The 26,148-nt window shown below is 39.2% G+C and overlaps 1 protein-coding gene across 3 annotated transcripts; it reads left to right on the top strand.

Moving 5' to 3' along the window:
- Nucleotides 1–6: 6 nt before the first annotated feature.
- Nucleotides 7–24,391, top strand: WBP4 (WW domain binding protein 4). 3 transcript variants are annotated; one of them, XM_006155503.3, is made up of 10 exons: nt 7–161; nt 1,155–1,227; nt 4,983–5,045; nt 5,130–5,253; nt 7,677–7,850; nt 10,374–10,417; nt 10,871–10,946; nt 14,707–14,894; nt 18,133–18,296; nt 23,713–24,387. In XM_006155503.3, coding segments are annotated over exons 1-10 (1,119 nt in total). In that variant the 5' UTR covers nt 7–159; the 3' UTR covers nt 23,924–24,387. The 3 variants fall into 3 exon arrangements, with proteins under 3 accessions (XP_006155565.1, XP_014446022.1, XP_014446023.1); XM_014590536.2 differs by lacking the exon at nt 7–161 and adding an exon at nt 168–482 and having other exon boundaries at nt 23,713–24,389; XM_014590537.2 differs by lacking the exons at nt 7–161; nt 10,374–10,417; nt 10,871–10,946 and adding an exon at nt 168–482 and having other exon boundaries at nt 23,713–24,391.
- Nucleotides 24,392–26,148: the final 1,757 nt, after the last annotated feature.

Here is a 26,148-nt window from a genome sequence, read left to right as displayed (position 1 = left end):
GTTGAGAACCGTGTAACGCCGTTCCGGGGAAAGGAGGGACGTGGGAGGTGTCCAGGCTCGGAGAGAGGCTTGGGTGGGCCTGCCGGGCCCGCCTCACCCCGCTTTAAAGCGGGAATCCGACCTGGACCCCGGGCGACACGCGGAGCTTCTGGCGCAGTCATGTGAGTTGGGTCTCGGGCCCTGAACAACGAGATGTTGTTTCTCCGGGCGGCCCTGCCTCCGGGGTCTTCCTCTCCACCTCCTCCCGCCCCCGGTCGGGGGCGTGGCGGACGCGCTCTGAACTCGCTCGGGACCCGCTCCGGACCTGCTGGGCTGGTTCCTGGGGCTGGACAGAAATGCTGCCCCTCAGGCGCCCTGCGGGCGTGGACTCCTGGCCCTGTAGTGGGAGAAAAGCGGCCAGTCGGGGCGTGTGGAGGACCGCGGCAGGTGACGAGGCGCCGGGCCCCTTCCGGAGCTGTCGGGGGTCGCCACGCCCTTTTCAGGTCTCCAGCGCGTGAACCCTGGGGAATTTTGAAACTTCGGGTTTGGGCTGCGGTCACCGCTGTCTCCCTCGCTCCCTGGAAGTGGATTGCGTGCTCACGGCCTCATTTTTTTCTTTTTTCTTTCTTTCTTTTTGTTTGTTTACCTTTCCAGGGGTTCTTTGGCTTTTCTAACTCCTCGAGGCTCTGGAATAAATTACATTAACTGATAGTCTAGAAGGAACCGCAACCTTCCCCGAAAGTGGTCTTGTGCTTTTTTTCTTTTAGTTCAAATACCTCGATTTAAGGCAAAACTTCATCAGTTTCCCCAGGCCTACATTACAACAACCTCCTACAAAGCCAGAAATGAGAAAGAATATCCTAATCTGAGATGTTCCTTTTCTCAGCCCGATGACAATAACAAATGAGGAATTTTTAACAGCTGCTTTATTTACGGAGGTTTTATAATAAATCTGATGCACACATTTTCTGTTCTACTGGCAACAGAATTTCAATGGACTGCTTCAGCCAGACAATAAAACAGGGAGCTATATATAACAAGACAAGATTCTATCGCAGAGACTTGTATTTCAAACGGTTGAAAAGCATGTAAAGCATGCAGAATTTTACCGTTTATAATTTTAAATAAGCTCAGACTTGTTTTTCCCGTCTTGACTTTTTTTTTTCTTTTTTCAGGGCAGACTACTGGAAATCACAACCAAAGAAATTCTGTGATTACTGCAAGTGCTGGATAGCCGACAATAGGCCTGTATGATAATTCTATTAGTATAATAATGAATAATAATGAGTTCGTGTGAAGTGTTTCTGTTATTAGAGATTACAAAGCACTTTCATGTACAGTTGCCCCTGATTTTTCAAAAACTGTAAATGATTTTTCTTACTTTTTATGAAAACTCAGTCTTCTTCCTTTTCATTATATATATTAAGCCAAATTATTTCTCTTTGGCATTTCTGGGAATGAACAATGAGTGGGTAATTTCATCCTTTTTTTTCCTCCTCCAAGAATATCTTTTCCTTTATTTACAATGAAGTACACTTGGTCACATTTGTGAGAGAGGAGCACCAACCATAGAGTCTGTTCATATTTCTCTTCCCTCTTCCAATCCTTCAGCCCTCTCCTGTCCTGAGCACTCTGGTGCATGTCTGGGGTAATTCAGGTAGACCAGGCTGGAGATTCACACCATGATCACCATGTGGAATCCACCTTTGTTTGAACAGCACCACTGTGCCATAGGCCAACCCTCATTCATGTTTTTGAAACACCTACATTATAATAGTGTTGTGTTGGGACCAGCAGTTGGCATAATGGCTATATCTCTGGACCCTATATAGTGCACCACGATTCGAGTCCTGGACCTACTGGCTTAAACTCACGTGGGGACTACGTGTACATGTGTGCCCAGGATCCTGAGAAGAGAATGGAGGAGAAGGGATTGCAGCGTGGCCATCCCGCCCGGGGGGCAATTTCTCCCTTTCTGTCTGTCTGTCTCTTTCTGGCGAGTGCACATGCCCTATAGCAAAAAGCTCTAAAAAAAAAAATAATAATAATGATGGTAGTGTGTTAGTAATACAGCCATCCTTGAAATGAAGCAATAGGAGAAAGCCCTTAAAATAAAAAACGGGACCAGCAGATGGCATAATGGTTACGTTACTGGACTCCTATGTAGTTGACCTTGGTTCGATACTGGAGCTGGTGGCTTAAAACATGCCAGGCACGTATGCACATGTGCCAAAGATCTTGAGAATGGAGGAGGAGGGATTGTAGCTTGGCCACCTTCCCTAAGGGATGATTTCTCACTTTATGTCTATCTCTCCAGTGAGTGCACGTGCCGTATAGCAAAAATCTCTTTAAAAAAGAAAATATAGGGACCAGTAGTTGGTGTAATGGTAATGGCTATGTTGCTGGACTCGCGTGTAGTCAACTGAGGTTCAAGTCCCAGACCTCGTGGCTTAAACTCTTACCGAGCACATGTGCATGCATGCCCAACATCTCAAGAAGAGAATGGAGGAGAAGGGACTGTGGCATGTCCATCCCTCCTGGGGGGCGATTTCTGGCTTTCTGTCTCTATGTCTTGAGCGCACGCGCTCTATAACACAAGCCTCTCCGTGTGTGTGTGTGTGTGTGTGTGTGTGTGTGTGTGTGTAAAATAATGATCGTAGTTTTCTTTTTATATTTTCTGCTAATATATTTGATAATATATATAAGATAATATATTTGATGCAAAGTTTGTATCTTTAGGTACTTAAATTTAAAAGAATGTCATATTTTCTATCGTGAAATATAAATATAGAAACCCTGTTAAGTTCATTATTGTTGTAACCCATAGTCTGGATCTACTTTTAAGACATAAAGCCGAAAGCACACCACTAAGTTACTTCCCTTGTGCGTGTACTGTGTGTATTACATAAACACTGGATTAACTGGTAAATAGATATTTATGTTTCTTTTGGATGACAGAATTGGCTACACAAAAGTATTAGTCCTATCTTTAACAATGCTGCATTTCTTTGGTAGACATTTATTTGGTATTATCTGTGAGGTGGTTTTGTTTTTGTTTTTCTGTTTTGGTCTTTTATAGTAGTTGACATAGTTTTTACTACCTTGTTTGACTTAGGCCATCCTTACAAATAAATGCCATGAATTTCTTTTTTTTTAAAAGAGATTTTTGCTATAGGACATGTGTGCTTAACAGAGAGATAGAAAATGAGAAATCACTCCACCTGGGGTTGGGGGGGATGGCCATACTGCAATCCCTTCTCCTCCATTCTCCTCTAGAGATTTTGGGCATGCATGCACATGAGCTTGGTGTAAGTTTTAAGCATCTGGGTCCGGGACTCAAATCAACTATGTGGGAGTCCAGCAACCTAACCACTTCACTATCTGCTGGTCCCAAGTGCCATGAATTTTTAAAATCAAACAAATTACTGAAAGTCTCTCTCTTGGAGAAACCCAGGCAGTAAAATGGATTTTATGAGTTATTTGGAGTAAATAATCCCTTTCATTGTAGTCTGTCTTTATTTTCCTTGAGTTGCTAATATTGATTTAGCCTTTAATCAGCAGCACAATTTATTTAATTTTGGATGGTCTTTTAGTATTATATTCTTTGTGTGGTGTAATCAGCTTTAGGAGACCTAATATATCAAAAAGAAATAATGAGTATTTGCTTTACAAAGCCACGCTTTAAAGAGTTATTCATAGCAGCATTTTAGAGGAGCTCAGTTAGTAGCATTATTATTTTTTAAGAGTTGTTTATTTAATTTTTAAAAATTTGTATTACTTTTTAATTCATCAGAAAGACACAGCATATGAGAGAGAGAGGGAAAGTGAGAAAGCAAGCAGCCAGGCCTGGGATTCAACCCATGGTCAGCCATGTGGGAGTCCATTCCTTAACCACTACACCACCTGCTGGCCCCAGCATTATTTTATTATTCAGTTGACAGAACTTATTTTGTAGAACTTACCAAGAATTTCCTACTGCATACAACTAGACAGTTGGATTCAGGGAGCATTTCTGGTTGTCTAAATATGTAATAATGTTCACTTACCCACCCCTGTCCCCACCCAGCAACTCTCCAAAGGCTACCATTTCTTCATCTTTTCTATTCTTCCATTGCTCACACAAGTATACAGGCATAGGTTCTTATTTTAGCATACATAAAGGTAATATATATACTTTTACACCATAGGTTTTTAAAAATTGAACAAAATAAAATATTTTGATGCCTTTGCTATATCAACACATAAAGAGCTGCTTTGTTCTCTGTAATAGCAGCTTAAGGGAATGTATCATAGTTTAACTAGTCCCCTGTAGATGGCCACCTTTTTATAAACAGTGCTACAGTGAATAACCTCGTATATAATACTGTTTTGTACATATGCAGATATATCTATATAATAAACTTCCAGAAATGGGATTGCTGAGTCAAAGGATAAATGTTCATGTAATTTCAATAAACATTGACAAATCGTCTTCTGTAGGTGTTGGAGTTTTACATTTTGGGCCAGTAGCACACCATAGAAAGGTATTTGTTTACAGTTTATGAACATTTTTAAATGTCTATTTTTGTCCCAGTCTTGAGGAATAAGGCTCTAGGAATCATTGTTCTGTATGTTGCTTAATGCGGCAAATAAAGCAATAAAATTCTAGAGACTTACTCATTTTGACATTAGATGTGAAGAGCTGTTTCTTAAGATTTTTTTTCCACTCCTCTTTTGGCTTCATGTCTTATTGAGTCCTCATTACAATCATATTCACTAGATTAGTCATCAAGGGTACTTTGTATTTTTCTCCATTAGTACAGTCATCACAGTTTATTTTAAGAACCAAAGGAAACCTAGTCAGAGGGAATAATAATAAATACAGTGGTTTAGTTATCTAGCATTGATAAAATCTTTTCTGCCATTCATTTGCATTTCCATTTTATTTTCAATTCCAATTTTTACTCTCCTTTTTACTATGTATTTTGTATTTATGTTGTTTTCTTTTGTATTTTCTCTTCAAGAGTGTTGAATTTCATGAAAGAGGAAAAAATCATAAGGAAAATGTGGCAAAAAGGATCAGTGAGGTAATTCAGATTGTTTCCTCAGCAGTTTTTCTATTAAGTGTCCATCCTTTATCTCACTTTGACTTGTATATTTGTCTCACATAGATTAAACAGAAAAGCCTGGATAAAGCAAAAGAAGAAGAAAAGGCATCAAAGGAGTTTGCTGCAATGGAAGCAGCTGCCCTTAAAGCATACCAAGAGGATTTGAAAAGGCTTGGCTTGAAGTCAGGTAAATAAGCAGCCAGCATGTTTTAAAAGTAACATCAGAGGTCATGCTTAAGGGAGCTTTGATTGTTTCCATAAAGAGGTTATACACTCAGGTTATGCTGTCAGTGCTTTGAATGTGCATCACAGCCCTGTTTAGACTATGGGACTCTATGCATGCACTCTTGTTTTGCTTTTAATGCCTTATCTGTTTATAGTAGCCATACTACCTTTGCGATGACCTAGTTGTAGCCCTGTCCTTGGTGAGTCGTTCATTTCAGAGACACATTGAGTTTTTTAGATAGTTTAATTATTTGGCTAAAAGACACTGTCCATTAAAAAATAAGCCTTGTGGGGCAGCAGGTGGCATGGTGATTAAGGACTCCCACATGACTGATCGTGGTTCGAGTGCTGGAGCTGGTGGTTTGCTTTCTTACTTTCCCTCTCTTGCTAGTCAAATTGAAATAATAATAATACAATAAATAAAATTTTTAAAAATGACTCTTTAAAAAATGGTTTTGCATTATAACTGTAGCTCACTTACCCATATATTCAAAACTATGAATAACATTTATTTAGGTGGTTAAATGTATAGCAGATGAGCCTTTGTGGACAAATCATGGACTTCACTACTGCAAGGCAGATATTTTGATGGTTTGAGAGTAATGAAGTTCTGGGTAAATGGCATTATTTAACTAGAATGTATCTGTCTAGTTATCACATTTAAGCTTTTACTGGAAAACATCTATGATCATTACTTCCATGGCAAATTCATTGTCCTTAAGCCAAACATAACATCTCAGTTGTTGATAGTGATTGGGATAGTCAATGTAGAGTGGTATTCCTTACTCTAATAAAAACAGCTTTTAATTAAGGTTTGAAGCAATATATCTGTGAAGTTAATTACCATTGCCTTCATTAATTAAGAACAGTTATAGAACTGGGGTAGGGGGTAGCCCTGGATTAGGGGCTGTGGCAATACACAGGGACTCTGCTGTGGTGGCTACAGGGCTGATGAGAAACTACTAAAGTTCCTGTGGAAGCAAAGTAAAAGTTTCTAAGAACAGAACGGATGGAGAGGAGAAAACTTAAGGTGGCTGTGAAGGCCCTGATGGCATATATGTCAAATTGATATCTTCTTTTTTTTTCTGGAGAGGTTTTCACTATAGGGCGTGTGCGCTTGCCAGACAGACAGAGAGAGACAGAGAGACAGAAAGCGAGAAATCACCCCCCAGGGGGGATGGTCACGCCACAATCCCTTCTCCTCCATTCTCCTCTCGGGATCTTGGGCATGCACACACACGCGCCGGCGTGAGTTTTAAGCCACCGGGTCTAGGACTCGAACCGTGGTCGGCTAAGTGGGAGTCTAGCAACATAGCCATTATGCTAACTGCTGCTCCCAGTACATGCACACTTTTGATAACACATATGAAGGGATCTCTCTAAAATTGACCTCATTGTTTTCATTCTCAGCAGACTGACCTGGGCCACTCAATATGCCTTTTATTGTTCCTGATGTTAGTGCATGCTCTCTTTTGACGATAAATTCATGACCATCAGAAGATATCAATTTGATCTTGGGCATGCACGCACACGCGCCCGGCGTGAGTTTCAAGCCACCAGGTCCGGGACGCGAACCACGGTCGACTACGTGGGAGTCCAGCGACATAGCCATTATGCTAACTGCTGGTTCCCAAGACTGCGTTTTAAAGTGTGAATATATTTTATATACTGAAAGCTAATATCAGGCAGTCTCCAGAAATGTGGGGCTGGTTTATACTTTTACTAGGAATGAATTTATTAACTGGTATTGGGAATGTCTAGTCCTTAGGGAAAAAGTACAGCTATAAGAACTACACATTTTTTTCATTTACCAATATAAATGCCTGATAGATAAGACTAAAACCTGATCAGATCTTTTTCCTCTAAGAAGAAACAGTGGAAATCCGCAGTGGCTTTATATGTTTGTCTCCTCTGCATTAGTTCCATACTGCTGGATTGTTTTTTTTTTACAATCATTTTAGAATAAATTTTAATACCTGATAGGACTAAGTTTTCCTTAAATATATTTCCTGCATATTCTTACATGTTTATTTTTACAAATGAACTTCATAGTAGTATTACCAAGTTCCCAAAAGATTCTTGTGAGGCTTTTAATTATAACAACATCATTTATGTTAGTTTAAAAAAAATAAAAAAGAGGGCCAGCAGGTGGCATGGTGTTTAAGAGTGCTGGACTCCTGCATGCCCAACTGCAGTTCGAGTCCCAGACCTGGCAGTTTGCTTTCTCTCTCTCTCTCTCTCTCACAGCTTGCTTTCTCCCTTCCCATCTCCCTCTCTCTCTTACTCTGTCCCTTAAAATAAATAAATAGAATGAATAAAGTTCAATAAAATAATTCTTTAAAAAATAAATAACTTTTTGCTACTTTGTGCTTCTGTCGTCTCTAGAAATTTCAGAACCAAGCATACCACCAGTAACCAGCACTGTCCCACCCACGCCTGCACCAAAACAACAAAAAGAAAAGAAAAAACGAAAAAAAGAAAAAGATCCTTCAAAGGGCAGTTGGCTAGAAGGTGTAACCTCTGAGGGTCATCATTACTATTACAATCTTACCACAGGAGGTAAGTCATCTAGGTGTAGATCTAGTAGAAAAGAGTTCTGTTAGTGGAATGTAACACTTCTTTTTTGTTAGAATTTTTATTTAATACTGGAACATTTTAAACAATGAGACTAATTTTTAATTTTTGCCACGAAGGTGAAACAATTATGTGCTTGTTCAAGAAGTAATACTTTTCTCATAGTGATTCCGTGTCATTGGCAGTCAAAACCTTAATAAAGGGTTCCTTACAAATAAATAATAACTTTAGATTTTCTCAATAAAACCTCTGAAAATACTGTACATATAAATAAGGCATTTTGGGACCAGCAGTTAGCGTAACGGCTATGTCACTGAATTCCCATGTAGTCAACTGCGATTTGAGTCCCAACCTGGTGGTTTGAACTCACACTGAGCGTATGTGCGTGCATGCCCAAGATCCCAAGAGGAGAATGGAGGAGAAGGGATTGTGGCATGGCTATCCCCCCTGATTTCTCGCTTTCTGTCTCTCTCATCTTTCTGGTGAGCACTTGCACCCTGTAGCAAAAACCTTTCCAAAAAAATAAGAAAGAAGGCATTTCATATCCACTTGACAAATTATAGGGGGCTTTAAAATAAAATATTCTATGGAAAAGACTTTCTATCTGAAAGTAATCCAGGAACCAGAAACTTGGTTTGGTTTGGTTTTGATTTTTAATTTACCATAGGGCACATGCTTTCAGAGGTTGCAGGGGGAAGAGAAGAGTGAAGCACCCCCCAGGGCAATAGCTTCCTTAGAGTCCATTCTCCTCCATTTGCCTCTCAGAATTTGGGGCGCACATATACACGTGCCTAGTGTGTTTTTCAAGCTGCCAAATTCAAGACTCAAACCATGCAATTGGTGATGTGGGATCCAGCAGCCTTAACCACCACACTATCCACTGGTCCATATTGGTTTTTTTGGTTTGTTTTCAATAAGCTATATTTATTGACCTAGCAAAGTATTCTTTTCATCTTAATGTTAGAGGTATCAGTTTCTAATAACATAAATACACAATGTTGTTATTATTTTTTAAATTACTGTATTTAGCTTTTTAAAAAAAAAACTTAATTTGACCAGAGAGGGACAGAGCAAGACAGTGAGAGGAAAATGAGAAAGCAAGCAAGCCACCAGGTCCAGTACTTGAACCATGGTCAGCTATGTAGGAGTCCAGCACCCCTAACCACCCTATCACCTGCTGCTCCCCACAGTGTTATTTTTTTAGTAAGAACATCAAAAGCGTCTTTTTCTCCTTAAAAGCTAAATAAATTTGGGATTTTTACTCTGTATAAATTCTGGTATAAATGAATGTTTTTATTCTATATTTATGTATCATTTTACTTTCCAGAAATTTGGTTTTATTTTTTGTTTTGGTTTAGTTTGGTTTTGGTTTTTAGGTTTTTGCCACAGGGCATATGCACTTGCAGGAGAGAGAGAGGGGTAAAGTGAGAAATTACCCCACACACCACAGTTCCTTCTCTTCCATTCTCCTCTCAGGATTTTAGGCCAGCACACATCCGCACATGCCTGGCATGATTTTCAAGCTACAGGGTCCAGACTCAAACTGGTTGACCGTGTGGAAGTCCAGCACCTTCACCACCACACCACCTGCTGGCCTGTACAAGGAGGGATTTTAAAAGCTCAAAAATGAGGAATTGTGATATGTGGATCAGAGAGTAGTTATAGGAATTACTTTTGAGCTGATCATTAAGATGAGCATTTCAAGAATGATGTCTTACCATTTATACCTTAGCACCTAACGCAATGCCTGGCACAGTGCTCACATGCCTACAGCAAACTTAAAATAATAATAAATAAATTGAATAATTCTTTAAAAAAAAAAAAAAGAAATTATCAGCTATTTCGTTTTTCCCATCTTGTGCTAATTGCTGGATCTATTGTTCAATATATACTTTATATATTCTTGCACTCAAAAGTACATCAAGCCTGAGTTCTATGAGGTCTTTAAAAGAAAGCCTTTTACGTGGCTCTAATAATTCCTGTGGAAGTTCCAGTAATTTTTGATCTTTCATTCTGAGGGCCAGCAGTTGGCATAATGGTTATATCGCTGGACTCCCATGTAGTCCACTGCGGTTCAAGTCCTGGACTCGTTGGCTTTAACTCAAAACGGGCGCATGTGCGTGCATACCCAAGATCCCAAGAGGAGAATGGAGGAGAAGGGATTGCGATGTGGCCATCCCCCCGGGGGGTGATTTCTCGCTTTCTGTCTCCCTGTCTCTGTCTTTCTGGTGAGTACATGTGCCCTACAGCAAAAACCTCTCCAAAAAATGAAAATTTTTTTTGATCTTCCATTCTGTTCTTTCTTGTTATGTAGTGCTCATATGTAATCTTTTGTACAATACTACTGGGGTATATGTTGGTTCTTTTTTATTTAATTATGTTTTAAATTGTATACCTATAGTGTTGTGTACACAATGAATGTCTTGTACATTTTTTGCCAAATATTTTGGAAAGTTTTGGGTTTTTTTTAAAGCAAGAGTTTTATAAATCAATATATTTTGCTTTAAGCATCTCAGTGGGAGAAACCTGAAGGATTTCAAGGAAACTTAAAGGTAACTGAAGCACATTGATAGTTTTTTGTTTTATTCTTTATAGTTACTGGCTTCTGGGATTTTTGTAGGATTTAAGCAGATTTACTTCCAAATACGCCCCCATGCACACTTTTTTCCTTTCTTCCTGTAATCCTTTTATCTGAAGGCAAAACAATGATATCTTATCCAAAAACTCAGTATACGGCAAATATTAGTTGTTTTGCAGTCAGTTGCCATTCACATGTCCCTTTCCATCTGGAAAGAGTTGTTCCTTTCAGAGGTGAAGCATTCTCTCCTTGAAAGTTGGCTCATGATGAGTAAACTAAGCTTCCTGGCCACGCTCAGTACCACTGTCCCTAACTCCCAAGTTCCAACTCTAGTGGGATGGAAGGGAGGCTGGCTCTGGCTTAGTTTTTCAGAATATGACCATCACCATTATCTTCAGTTTATGCTGGTTTTTTTCTCTCACATTAGACAGGGATGAAGACCGTTTGGGTAGAAGGTTTAAGCGAGGATGGTTATAAATATTATTATAATACAGAAACAGGAGGTAAGTGTTACCTTTGATTATTTTGACTATCTAAAATTATAACTGAAACTGCTTTATTACCCTCCTGGTGAATCATCTGAGCTTGAAAATGTTAGTGTAATGATAACCATATAGCACTTTTTTTTTTTGTAATTTAAGAACATTAATACAGTAACCAGCAAACAGATTTAGGTGTATGACATACTATGCTGTACATTAATGTGCATTAATGTTATTCTCAGTTAATACTGTATTTACAAATTTATAACAATTGTTTCATCTTTCTCTAACACTACTTGTTTTTATCATGATTTTTATAGGTAAAATCACTGCCTTGGAAGGTACCTTACATAGTCACCTAGCTCATCTCGCCTTTTCCTTTTTTAAAACAAAACTGGGGGCCAAATGGTGGTACAGTAGTTAAGGGCACTGGACTCCCACATGACTGACTGTGGTTCTAGTCCCAGACCTGGCAGCTCACTTTCTCACTTCCTTGCTCTCTCCCTCTTCCTCCATCTCTCTTTATCTCTCTCTCCCTCTCTAGTCAAATTAAGATAAATAAATAAATAAATATTAAACTAAGTATTTTTTTTTAAGAGATTTTTGCTATAGGCATGTACTCGCTAGAGAGAGTGAAAGCAAGAAATCACCCCCTGGGGGGATGGCCATGTAGCAATCCCTTCCCCATCCTCCTCTCAATATTTTGGGCATAGAGGTACACATGTCCAGCATGAATTTTAAGCTACCAGGTCCAGGACTCAAAATGTGTTCAACTATGTGGGAATCCAGCAACATAATCACTACGCCATCTGCCGGTCCCAAGTAAGGTAATCCCTTAAAAATAAATAAATAAAAATAAAACTGGGGGCTGGTGGCAGGTAGTGTGGTAGATAATGGCATTGAACTCCCACATGGCCAACCACAGTTCAGGTCCTGGACCTGGTGGCTTGCTTTCTCACTTTCTCTCTCTCATTCTCTGTCCGTTTCTGATGGAATTTAAATAAATAAATAAAGTTAATAAAATAATTCTAAAAAAAGAACTGAAGAGGCTAACAGGTGATATGGTGGTTAAGGCACTGGACTCAAAACGTGGCCAGCCGCAGTTCAAGTTCCAGACCTAGTGGCTTGCTTTCTCACTTTCTCTCGCTCTTTGCTGAGTGTCCTATAACAAATTTTAAATAAAATAAGATAATGATTCTTTAAAATATAGCAAAGCTGGGCTAGCAGGTGGCGTGGTGGTTAAGGGCTCTGGACTCCCACATGGCTGACTGCTTTTCAAGTCCTGGACCTGGTGGCTTTCTCTCTCTCTCACTCACTTTCTTGCTCTTTCTCTGTCTCTCTTTGACAAGTACTCACAACCTCTGGCAGTTTGGAAACAAACAAACAAACAGAAAAAAAATTAAGTAAATAAATAAATAAAACTAAATAAAATCATTCTTTTTAAAAAATACTGAAGCTATTTTATCAGTAACTGAAAATCTCAAATTTTCACCTTTACTAAGTATAATGTCTTAGTTATTTAAATATTTGCAAGCCATGCATAATTGCTGTAATTATATTTGTTAAAGAATTACTTAACTTTTTTATTTATCCATTTATTTATTTATTTATTTGTTTGTTTGTTTGTTTAAATTTGACCAGAGAAAGACAGAGTGAGAGAGAGAGAATAAGAAGCCAAGCAGCCAGGTCCAGGACTCGAAATGCATTCAACCATGTTGGAGTCCAGCCCCCCTAACCACCATGCTACCTGCTGGCCCTGCTGTCTAATTATCTTAAAATTTTTAATTAATGCTTAAGAACTAAAATTCATAAAACTTGTCTTCAAGTAGTATCATTGGTTTCTATTGCAGTTAAACTTACCAGAATAGCCTATTAGTATAACCTTTTAAAATTTTTTTTGTTTATTTATTGAGAGAGAAAGACAATTACCTCCAACAGGGTCTTCATGCTGCAAAACATCCCCAGTCCTGGCCAACTCAGATCATGGCATGCACATCCAAGGACCATGGGACACAAAGCTAGGACCTTGCCATTGTGTCCAGTTGCACTACCACTACATCACCACACCTGGCCTAGTTTTGTGTAACTTTGATAAAGGCAGATTTTTTTTTCCCCATTTGTGTGGTTTTTGTTTTGTTTTTCTATTTTTCCTACTATCTAAGCCTACTAAATAGCATTAGATCTTTTAGGAAGGAAATGCCTTTTTAACCTCCAGGCAGATACCTAGCCTGCCAGTGATAATGTTTATATCAGACTAAAATTGAAGTTCTGAATCTTTATAAAGATAAAATAATATAGCCACATAATATAGCTTTAAAGACAGATCTGAGCTCAGTGCATAGCTTCATTCCTTATCCAGTGATGTAATAATTATGGGAAGTCATTAAGCCTGAGGTCACTCTTGAGTAAATAGAGATGATCATATGTACTCTGTAGGATCATGAGGGTCAGATGTCCGTAAGTTCCCAAAACCATGCCTGACACATAAGAGGTGCTTAATAAATTATTTCTTGAAAACTCATTAGTTGTGTGAAATACAGATAAGGAAAAATAATGTTTTCATTAGTGCTGAAAAGTCTTAAGGGGCTATACATATTAATTTGCCACAAGTGATTTTAGTTTATACCTAGACCACTATAATTTATAATAACAGCCCCTTTCACCCTTAAAATTGTCCCAGTTGAACAATAAAGTATACCGTCTTTTTTATTTCCTCTTTTTTCTTTTTTTTTTAAATTTAGTTTTGCCAAAGGGCACATGTGTTCACAGGAGAGGAACAGAGGGAAAGCAAGAACCCGTGAGGCATGGTCACACTGTAATTCCTTCTCCTCCATCCCTCCCTCCTTTTTGGATCTTGGGCATACACACATGTGCTGGGTGTGTTTCTAAAGCCACGGGATCTAGGACTTGACCTGTGTGGCTCACCATGTGAGACCCAGCTGCCTTAACCATCAGGCCACAGGCTGGCCTCTCTCTCTTTTATTAAACCTAAAGTGGAAAATAACTACAAGATAATTAGAAATGCTATCATTTTGCTCTAAGTCCAGTGAACCACTGGATGGCAGTAGAGTTCAGTCAGTTGAGATCCACTCATATAACCCCAGTATAAAAATGACATTGTATTAATTCAGATCTTCACAATATATCACTTTTCAAATTCCAGAAAATTTTATGTATGTTCATTATCAGTGTTTCCTGAAATTACTATCAGGTAAAGCGTGAGAGTCTTTAGAAAGCATTACCCACTTCTTTTTTTTTCTCTTTTTTTTTTTGGAGAGATTTTTGCTATAAGGCACATACACTTGCCAGAAAGACAGAGAGATACAGAGAGACAGAGAACAAAAAATTACCCCCAGGGGATGGCCACACTGCAGTCCCTTCTCCTCCATTCTCCTCTCAGGATCTTGTGCAGGCATGTACATGCGCCCAGAGTGAGTGTAAGCCACCGGTTCTGGGACTTGAATCGCAGTCAGTTACATGGGAGTCCTGCAACATAGCTATTGCGCCAACTGCTGGTCCCAGCATCACCCACTTCTAAGGTCTCTATTTCGAATGTAGGTAGTTTGTAAATGTAATAAATCCAGGTTGTTTAAAATCAGTTTCTAGACAATATAAGAGCAAATGGGTTTAAAACTGTTGTTATTGTCTTGATGAAGTGATAGTGTAAATAGATAAAATATTGTCATTTAATAATTGCAAGTGCCTAGGAAGTGTTATGTTGGAAAAACATCTGAACAGAACTTGAAACTAAATAATATGATTATTAAAATGTATTGAGCAGAATCCAGATGGGAGAAACCTGATGATTTCATTCCACGCACTGGTGATGTGCTTTCCAGTAAGGCTGGTAAATTTCTTCCTACTGTAGAAGAGTCCAAATCATCAGATTCACATAGTGATTCCGATAGGGAAAAGGAAGCAGAAGAGGAAGTCTCTACAGAAACAAAAAGACCAAAAATAAAGTTTAAGGTAGGTTCTCGATTTACTCTTCACAAAAGTTTATCAGTTTATAAAAACTTCCACAGACCTTTAGCTTCTAGTAGAATACAGAAATGAAGCCAAAGCCAAGAAACAGATTTTTGGCAACTGAATAGTTGTACTATTTACTGATACCTATTTAAGAGCAAGACTCTAGCTCATTTAATTCTGTGTGTATGGATGTGTGTGCATTAGAGGGCATGTGTGCTTGCCAGAGAGAGACCAAGAGAGGGAGAGGAAAAGGCATCCCACCATGGCGAACACTCATTATATAACCCCATCTCTTCTCTCTCTCCCTCTCTCTAGGATTTTGGGCACACATACTGATGTTCCCTGCATATTTTTCAAGCCATCAGGCCGGGGACTTAAATCATTAAATCAGCCATGTGGAATCTAGCCTTAGCCCCCAGGCCACAGAGCCAGAGTTACTGAGTTCATTTTAAACTTTCTATGCTTGAGAGGCCTCTATCATAGAGGGTGGTCTGAATAGGCCTGTCTGAATTTCCAGGCAAGGAATACTAGTTTTAGTATCATTAGTGTACTGGTATAACTTTAAATCTCAGAATGTGAGATAATAGGAAAATGGCCTTAGAGAACATGAAACATATGACATTTAAGTGACATGCAGAGAAAGGAGTCCACAAGGTATAATGAGGAAGAATAATTAGAGAGATGCAAAGAAGAAGAATTCAGTGTTCTAGAAGCCAAACAGTGTATGAAGGATTAATTAGATCTAGAAAAGGGAAAATGTCTGTTGCATTTGATGGTTAGAAAGTCCTTGATACTCTTCCAGAAGTTTCATCAAAGTTTTAAATGGCAGAATTCAGATTACAGGGAGCTGAAAAGTCATTCCAGTGTATATGTGGTTTGAATATGAAATGAAAAGTTAGATAACTTTGTGGCACAAAGATCATGGCATGGCAAGACCATTGAAAACATTCGTCTCCCTCCATCTCTTCATTAAAAATAAAAGCTATCTAACTTTGACTATGAAATGAAAAATTAGATATTGAGAAGTTAGATAATCAAAGGGTGGCTAGATATTAGTTCTTAATTCTCCATTTTCTTGGAATTCTGGGCATGCACACATATGCACCTGGCTGATTTTCAAGCTGCCAGCTCCAGGACTTGAACCATGCTCAGTCATAAGGGAGTCCAGTGCCTTCGCCACTATGCCATCTGCTGGCCCAAGGCCAAAAGGATTTTTAAGATCCCTAGCAGGAGTTTGAATAGAGGGAAAATGGTGCCAAGGTTTCCAGAGTCATCACCTAATACAGAGTGCTGGCCAGAGGTCACTAAATCATCTAAAAAAGAATGGAAGAGAAGAGTACATAGAAGATGGTGTGAGCCAAGAGGAAGAGACTTTTACTGCCAGAGGATCAAAGCATAAAGAAAAAAGATTATACTGCTATAAGAACGTTTCGTTAAAGAAGTTGTGGCCAAGTGGTCGGGAGCAGCCACACAAGGTTAGAACACATGAGAGACCTAGGTAAGGCTCCTGGACCAACTAAACAGATCAAGTGTAGTCATATCCACCTATAATCCTAGCTAACTGGGAGGCTGGAGCACAAAGATCATGGCATGGCAAGACCATTGAAAATATTTGTCTCCTGGGACCAGCAGTTAGCGTAATGACTATGTCACTGGACTCCCACGTAGTCGACCGCGGTTCGAGTCCCGGACCCGGTGGCTTAAACTCACACCGGGCACGTGTGCATGTGTGCCCAAGATCCCGAGAGGAGAATGGAGGAGAAGGGATTGTGGCGTGGCCATCCCCCCTGGGGGGGGGATTTCTCACTTTCTATCTCTCTGTCTGTCTCTGTCTGGCGAGTGCACGTGCCCTATAGCAAAAACCTCTCAAAAAAAAAAAAATTTTGTCTCCCTCCCCCTCTTCATTTAAAAACAAACAAACAAAAAAAGAGCTATGGCCTGAAAGCAGTTAGATTGCTAAGAGCAAAGTGGGTACTGCCTTCCTGTCCTATGGTACTAACCACAGGAGGGAATGAATCAAGAACAGTGTCCTGGATTGGCTACCCATAATTATACAATTTCTAAAGAACCTAAAATCTAGCACATAGTACACTCAGAAAATTGAGTCACAAGACTATTATATCACGGGGCACCATAAAGCCATAAGCCCCATCTAGGAGCTCCCATGATAACTGCTCTGTCCTAGCAGGATGCCTTTCTAATTTGTACAAAGTCACTAGTTACATAGCCCAGTGAGGCTGTGGCAGTGTCCTGACATCAAAAACCAAAACAGATCGGGGACCAGCAGTTAGCATAATAGCTATGTCGCTGGACTCCGACATAGTCGACTGCGGTTCGTGTCCTGGACCCAGTGGCTTAAAACTCACGCCGGGCGCATGTGCGTGCATGCCTAAGATCCCAAGAGGAGAATGTAGGAGAAGGGATTGCAGCGTGACCAATCCCTCCTGGGGAGTGATTTCTTGCTTTCTGTCTCTTTGTCTCCCTCTGTCTGGTGAGCGCCCACGCCCTGTAGTGAAAACCTCTACCAAAAAAAAAACAAAAAACAGATTTCAGTTGAGACTTACAAGTTGAAGGAGTTCTTTAAGTAGATAATGGACATATAAGAATCTCATGATACGGCATAGATTAAAAAGCACAATATAATGGGGGTGTGGGTCACTATAGGATAAAAAAGTAAGATGTGAAAGCAAACGAGAGAGTAAAAGAGACCCATTTTTGTAAAACTCATGACATTAACAGTATCTTACTTTGAAAGTCAATCCTGGTCATGATATAGTACCATTTTAGACATAATGAAAAACCTAATGAAGCATTAATCATTATTCTATGTACTTGTGTGCCAGAATTTAATGTATGAAGTGAATTTATATATTTATATATATATAAAAGTAAATCAACAAGATTTTCAAAGACCTACTTAAATTTTTGTGGGGGGCTAATCCCATAGCCTACGGTTAAGGAAGCCAGATCCCTCATGGCTGCCTGCAGTTCAAATATTGGACACAGGAACTTGAAAAACATACCAGGCATGTGTGTGTGTACCCAAAATCCCAACAGGATGAAATACGAAGAAAAAGGGATTGAGGTATGACCATACCTGGTCAGGGGATGCTTGCTCCCTCGCTCTATCTCACTGATAAATGCACCTGCCCTCTGGCAATTAAGAAAAAAAGAAATTTTGGTTTTGTCTTGGTAATTTTACTTGGAAGTTTATTTTCTCTTGACTTTTCCATTTCAGGTGAAAAGCAAAAATAGTGATGAAAGAACTGACTCAGAAACACAGAAAGAAAAAAGTATTCCAAAAAAGAATTCATCAGGTCTAAATAAAGAAAAATCCAGAACTCTTAAAAAACCAAACCCATATGGAGCATGGCAAGAAATTAAAGAAGAAGTTGAGTCTCAGTAAGTACCTAAAACTTTAATCCCACTGTTATTATAAGTATTTTACATGCCAGTACCTTCATAAATTGTAGTAACTCATTTTAGGGATGGTATACTCGTATAAAAAGTATCTCATTTCCAGACTGGTCTTATTTTTTCTAATTATTTTTAAATTTATATAATTTTATTCTTTTCAGTTTGCTACAGGGTATATGTGCTTGCCCAGGAAGAGAGAAAAAGAGGGAGAGGAGAAATGAGAAGGCACTCCCTAGGGGAGATGACCACACCAGAGTCCCTTCTCCATCCTCCTGGGATTTGGGGCATACATGCACATGTGCCCACCATGATTTTCAAGCCACCAGGTCCAAGATTTAAACTGTGGTGGGACATGTGGAAATCTAATGCCTTAACCCCATACCACCTGCTAAGCCTGTGAGCTTGCTTTTTAAAATAATTAAAATAGGGGGCCAGCTTGGGGCCAGCTTGGGGCCAGCAAGAGTCAGATCCCACATGGACAACTGCAGTTTAGATCCCAACCCAGCACATACTGGTTGATGCTGTTTAGCAAGCTAAAGCTAATTTCCGCCCCACCTTAAAAGCCAGGTGCTGTGGCATATGCCTGTAGGTCCAGCTACTCATGAGGCTGAGGCAGGAGGATCATAACCTAGGGAGACCCTGACTAAAAAAAATCTACGATTTCTTAAATGTATCAAGAATATTCTGCTGTCCTTGTGATGAATGTTCAGTGAATCCATTTTTGTTCAGTCTAACCTAGGCAGCCAGTTTAATATGTAGTCCACTCCAGTGCACTTTTTCATTTGCACATGACAGAAATTCTGTTATGTATAGAGGTGCAGTGACTTCAAACATGGCTGGATCCCAGAACTTCAGTAAAATCCTCTGAATACTGTATCTCTGACTTTCAAAAAGCTCTGCTTTCTTCTGCATTGACCCTTTCTTCTCAGGCACTCTCCACCTATTGGTTTTGTGGAGTACTTAGTATTTTTCTGTAACTGTTTTGAAAAGAAGGCATATTTTCTGTAATATACTTACGGGTTTTTTTCCTTTTCTTTTCTTTTTTTTGTTTTTTTTTGAGATAGGGCGCATGTGCTCACCAGAAAGACAGAGAGAGATAGACAGAAAATGAGAAATCACCCACTGAGGGGATGGCCACTCTGTAATCCCTTCTCCTCCATTCTCCTCTTGGGATCTTGGGCACTCACACACACGCACTCGGTGTGAGTTTAAGCCACTGGGTCTGGGACTTGAACCACAATCGACTACATGGGAGTCTAGCAACATAGCCATTACAGCAACTGCTGGTCCCTCTGTAATATACCTGTAGGCTCTCATCTTTTTTTTTTTTTTTTTTCCCCAAATACAGGTTTCTTTTCTTCTGATTATGTGTCAAGGGTATCTCCTACTACCACTTTTGTTAACCTTTAGTAAGGAACTTCTAAGACCGTGATTTCAAAAATGGAAGCCTTTTTTATTGTATCATTAACATAACTTCATTTGATAATGCTGTGGCTTGGTCACCATCAAAATATGAGACAAAGCAACCAAAATTCAGTGAAATAAATGAGTCTTACATAGAAATTTCTAGAACTGGTCAAAATAATCAAAACACTGCTCTTTGAAACCAGCAGATGGCATAATGATTATGTCGCTAGACTCCCACGTAGTCAGCTGCAGTTCGAGTCCTGGACCTGGTGACTTAAAACCCACGCCAGGAGCATGTGCATATGTGCCCAAAATCCTGAGAGGAGAATGGAGGAGAAGGGATTGTGGCATGGCTGTTCCGCCTAGGTGGTGATTTCTCGCTATCTCTGTCTCTCCGGCGAGTGCACACACCGTATAGCAAAACTCTCTTTAAAAAAAGAAAAACAACAACAAAAATCACTGCTCTTTATTACTTTCTTTGCTTGGCTAATGGGATTTCTTAAGTTTCACCTGGGAACAGAGTGGGAAAGAATGTAAGTTTGAGGTCCAACAGACCTGTGTTTTAAATCAAGCCCTATCACTTACATAACAGTTTGGTTTGACTAAGTAATCTCTCTCTCAGCCTCAGTTTCCTCTCATGTAAAGTAAGAATAAAAAGTCAAGAATTAATACTTTATCAGCTCAGACCAGTCATTGATTTGGTAGTTAAGACAGCTGGATCCCACATGGCCAACTGCACAGTTCAAGTCCATGACCTCTGGTGGCTTGTGAAACTTGCCCGGCATGTTCATGCTCAAAGTCCTGACATGGTTGAGAAATGGAGAAGGGATTGCAGCATGACCATGTTCCATTGGGACATGCTTTCTCCCTTTCTGTTGAACACACATGCCCTCTAATCAGTTTTTAAAAAGAAAAACACCATTGTTTGCCGTCTAAGAGAAAATAGGGAAGTAGGAAAAGCAAACGAAAATAATATTTAATGGGTTTTTTGGTGGTTGTTTTAAGACAGGATCTTGCTACGTCTCAGTACTCTTGTCTCAGCCTCCGAGATGGGACTGTAGGCACAGACCATCACACTGGCTTTTTCTTTAGGTAGGATCTTACTGTGTTACCTAAGCCAGGTTCAAGCTTGAGATCTTTCTGTCTCAGCATCCCTGAGTCACTGGAGTTACAGGCACTTGCCATCACACTTGGCGTTTAGGTTGGGTCAGGAATCTAACCCAGTCCTCACATATGGTCGCGGCATATAGAATACAGCATCTTACCATATGGCCATCATGGCTGGGCCTAATACATTTTTTAACACAATTAGGATGAATTCTAGAAGGCATCTGTTTGCCAAACATTATCAGATGCTTCATCTCCTATTTGTCAAACACCTTTGTCCAAATAGGATGTGCGGTTCCCAAGAGTTTTTATATTCTCAGCTACTGGAGAAAGTTAAATATAATGAACTTTCCATCCATGTTCAAAACCTTTCGGGTGGGACTGGTAGGTATGATGTGACTTACCAGCTCTTTCAACTACCAGCTGACTGCTGAGGGAATAGGGTACTAAGAGAGGCTGTTAATCAGGTACTAGTCTCAGGACCAGCCAGTTATTTATAACTTAACCATGTGGATAGCTGAAGGGGATTACTAAGCAGACAGCTGTATGGGGTCTTACAATAGGACATTGAGGTCTCATGGTTTTCATCATCTGTTTTGTAAACCTGCAGAGTCCCTGTCTATGGCACAATCCCTTTCCACAAGTATCTTTCCCTTATCGTTTGTACTACTTATATACACAAGCATTTCATTAGGTGATGTATCCTTTGTGCAACAGGAATAAAAAAATTAGATGGAACTTTTCCTAATATGTGACTACCTAAAATAAGTGCTCAGTGTTTAAATCATATCATAAAAATCAGTATTTTAACATAGTTTCCTATTCCAAAATGACCAACTGCTAACTTCTCACTATTATCATTAGAAAAATACTATTGGAGCTTTGGTGGGCTCACAGGTTATACAAAAATATTTGTCTTTGGCACCAGCATATGATATAATGCTTACATTGTCAGGCTCCCATGTAGTTGACCACAGTTCAAGTCCCGGACTTGGTGACTTGAAACTCATGCCAGGGTGGATGCACATATGCATGCCTACCCAAGATCCTGAGAGAACAGAAGACAAGGGATTGCAGTGTGGCCATCGCCCTGGGGGATGATTTCTTGCATTCTGTCTTTCTGTCTGTCTGTCTGTCTATCTTTCTCCAGTGAGCACACACACCCTATAGCAAAAATCTCTCTTTAAAAAAAAAATGGTATTGGCATAAAAACAGACATGTGGACCAATGGAAGAGAATAGAGACCCCAGAAATAACTCCCAAAGCTTATAGCCAACTGATCTTTGACAAAGGATATCAGTCAATCCATTGGGAAAAGGAAAACCTCTTTAGTAAATGGTGCTGGAAAAACTGGGTATCCACCTGCAGAAAGATGAAACTGAACCCCCATCTTTCACCATTAACAACAGTCAACTCAAAATGGATCAAAGATCTGAACCTAAGACCTCAGACAATAAAACTACTTGTGGAAAATGCTGGGGAAACTCTGGGAGACATTGGAGTAGGCAAAGACTTCTTAAATAAGACTCCCAAAGCACAGGCAATAATCCCTAAAATAGACAAGTGGGACTATATTAGACTAAGAAGTTTCTGCACAGCAAAGGACACAGTAACAAGTGTGAACCGACAACCCTCAGAATGGGAAAATATTTTTGTTAAATATGCCTCAGACAAGGGACTGATAACGAGAATACATAGGGAACTCAAGTGCCTTATGCGAAAAAAAATGATTAACCCGATTAAAAGATGGGAAAGTGAGCTGAACAAAAGTCTCTCTAAGGAAGACATACGAACAGCCAAAAAGCATATGAGGAAATGCTCGACATCCCTCATCATAAGGGAAATGCAGATAAAAACCACAATGAGATACCACCTAACCCCTGTCAGAATGGCAAAGATTAAGAATATAAAAAGTGATAAGTGTTGGCGGGGATGTGGTGAAAAGGGAACCCTCCTACACTGTTGGTGGGAATGTAAACTAGTTCAACCACTGTGGAGAACAGTATGGAGGTTCCTCAAAGATCTACAAATACACCTGCCATTTGATCCAGCAATCCCACTTCTGGGTATTTACCCAAAAGACAGGAGAATGCTCAGTCAGAAAAGTGCTTGCACATCATTGTTTATTGCAGCATTATTTACAATTGCCAAGACATGGAACCAACCTAAATGTCCACAAACCGATGAATGGATTGGAAAAGTGTGGTATATATATTCTATGGAATACTACTCAGCCATAAAAAAATAACAAGACCCTGGCATTTGATAGAAAGAGGTCAGATATGGAGGATCTATTGCTGAGTGAAGTAAGCCAGGCTATGAAAGAAAGATATTGTATGTATCCACTCAATATATACCGACTATCCGCACTCTATGGTAGAGAGCAAAAAATTGGAGGACATAAAAGCAGTGAAGGTACTTAACGAGAATAGGACAGTGTGGAATGGGGGAGGTGAAGAGAAGAGGATAGAGAAAGATAGCAAGAGAACAATAGAGAGGCAGGACGGATATGGCTTATTACCTGTTGGTGATGACATGTATAGTATTCTCAACTGGATTGGTCTGAGAAGTATTTCATGATGGGTAAAGTCTTTTTACAAGCAAAATGAGAAATAGTGATTGACTGTTTTAAAAAATAATTAGAATAATAATAATAATTGGGAAAATCATAGAAAAGATATTGAATGTTGAAGCGGGGAGATTAATGTCTCTGTATTGACTGACATGCATGGCATTCCCTTTTGAAAAAGCAATGTAATACACTGTAAAGTTATATGTAATCCAATGTAATATAAAGAAGATTATGATGATAATAAAAATAAATGGAAAAAAAAACAGTTTGTCTTTATCTCTCAAATAATGGTTTTATTTTTACTTTTTGTTACAGTGAGGATGTAGATCTGGAACTTCCAAGTACTGAAAATGAGTATGTACCAACTTCAGAAGCTGATGTTGGTGGGGAACCCAAAGTGGTATTTAAAGAAAAAACAGTTACTTCTCTTGGAGTTGTGGCAGATGGAGTGGCCTCAGTTTTCAAAAAGAGAAGAATTGAAAATGGAAAACCTAGAAATTTAAGGCAACGAGGTGACGATCAGTAATTGTAAAAAAAAAAAAACTTTTTATAAATGCTTTTTGGACAGAATGGAGACTTACACATCTTAAAGCTCCTCTGTGTTTATTTCTAAGTACTTTGATGGTGAAAATCTAGACTTATTCTAAATGTATTTTATGTGAATTAAAATAAATCTTTTTTCATGTGAAATTTATTTCAGCTCCTAAAATGGAAGCCTACCACATTGCAGTGTAATACAGTGTATTATGTTCATGTCTAAAATTGCTGATGATGTCATAATTTAAGATGCTATGTATCTGTTATTTAAAATTTAGAAAAATAAGGCCTTTGTTCCATCTTACTAATACGAATATACTTATCCTGCATTGAAAATGCAGTTACAGCGCCAGCCTGTGACCTAGTGGTTAGGGTGACTGAATCCCACATGGCCAACCATGCAGTTTGAGTGCTAGACCCTTCTGCTTAAGAAACATGCCAGGTACATATGTATGTATGCTCAAAATCCCCACAGAGGTAGAGAAGGGATTGCAGTGTCACCATCCCCAGTGGAGGGGTGCTTTCTAACTTTCCCTCTCTCTCTAACAAGGGTACATGTCCTCTGGCAAATTTTTTAAAAATAAAAGAATAAATGCAAGTACTTGTGTGCATTGATACTAACCTATCCAAGAAACAGGAATCAGATCACGTAAGACTAGAATCACAGCCCAGTGACAACACATTTCTGTGTATCTTATAAGAAGGTTGGTGCAGAAGTGTATGCCTATTGGCTTACCTTACTCAATTTAAGGTCAAAGGTCAAGACCAGGAACAGCTCAGGTACTTCAAATACAGTGCTTTATATAGAGTGAAAACTGGACCAAAGGTAGAAGTGTGCATTTGTCCCAGTTCAGTTGAAAGCAGTAAATGTTCCTTGAGCATTTTACTTTGAGCCAGGCTAAATTTATGCTGGAAACCCCGGGGACATGAATAGGATGAATGAACCATATTCCTATTCATCAGTACGTAGTTCACATTCTAGCATAGTCCTTTTTCCCCCTAGTCAGGCACTCTTTTTAGCAACCTTATATGTACTGGAAAATATTTTTTAAGGTTTATTTAAAGTTATGTAGAAGGAAGCTTGAACTAAAACAGTAAGGTCTCTGCTTCCATGAGTTTTTAGTGTTCACTTAGACAAATTAGAAATTTCCTGTTTTCTGGTTAACGACCTTAAAAGTGGAATGTTCTTATTTAATCCATTGGAAGTAGGTACCTCCCCTTATTTTACAAATTTTTTAAATTATATTTTTTTATAAATTGTAAGTATTTAACTTTTGGCAGTAATTGTCTTTTTAAGATTACTAGTGTACATATAAGAAAATGATAGCTTATTAAAAACTTCATGAAAGAGTAAGTACTGTTTTTTTTTCTTCTATACCATTGGTGAGACAATACCTGGAGATTTCTCTTTGTATTTGTTCAGTTTACTTATTTGGATATTTCATGAATATAAAAACCTAGACTTTTCTCTCTGTTATGAAAAGTACAGGGCCAGCCAGTGGTATGGTGGTGTAGACAGCTGGATCCCACTAACTGTGTGGTTCAAGTCCTGGACCCAGTGACTTGAAAAACATGCCAGGCATGTGTGCATGCATGTCCAAAATCCTGACAAGAGAATGGAGAATGCATTGTGGCCATCCCTTCTAGGGGATGCTTTATCACTTTACCTCTCTGCCTTTCTCCAGCAAGTGCATCTGCCGTACACCAAATTAAAGAGAAAAAAAAGATAATTTTTAATTCTTGCTAGCTTATTTAATCATCTAACTGATCAATTCATTTAGGTGCAAGTTATTAATAAAAGACTTCTATACTTTACTAACAATATACAAAATCGGAGACATTTTTAAAACCACACCTAACTGGCCCAGCTGGGGTGGCATGCACTGCTAAGATGCTATGCTTTACAAGCTGGGACCATATGGCAGGCGTGGATTTGATTACCAGTCCAACCAAAAGGCTGGGCATGCATGTGTAATCTCTGCACCTAGGGAAGGCTGAAGCAGAAGGACTGTGAACTCAGAGGTGGCCAGGGCAACATAGCAAGACGGTAATAAAAAAACAGCCAGTGTGGTGGAAGCAACACATGGTGAAAATCTGAATTTAAATAAAAATTTTTTTAAGTACCTCAATTGTATGAAGTATTTCTCTTTTTAATTTAAATCAGACAAGTATTCTCAAAAAGTTACAAGGTAAGTATTTCTTTATTCCACCAAA

Source organism: Tupaia chinensis, unplaced genomic scaffold (genome assembly GCF_000334495.1).
Source record: "Tupaia chinensis unplaced genomic scaffold, TupChi_1.0 Scaffold000458_2, whole genome shotgun sequence".
NCBI lineage: Eukaryota > Metazoa > Chordata > Mammalia > Scandentia > Tupaiidae > Tupaia > Tupaia belangeri.
Note: the sequence above shows the minus strand (reverse complement) of the source record. Positions and strands in the feature narration are given on the sequence as shown.

Bases quoted from the DNA above. Each gene is read 5' to 3' on its own strand.
- WBP4 (XM_014590536.2), top strand. From the start codon at position 193: ATGTTGTTTCTCCGGGCGGCCCTGCCTCCGGGGTCTTCCTCTCCACCT. The intron at 10,947-14,706 runs GTAAGTGTTACC...TGTATTGAGCAG, and splicing joins TTATAATACAGAAACAGGAG to AATCCAGATGGGAGAAACCT. The intron at 18,297-23,712 runs GTAAGTACCTAA...TTTTTGTTACAG, and splicing joins AAAGAAGAAGTTGAGTCTCA to TGAGGATGTAGATCTGGAAC.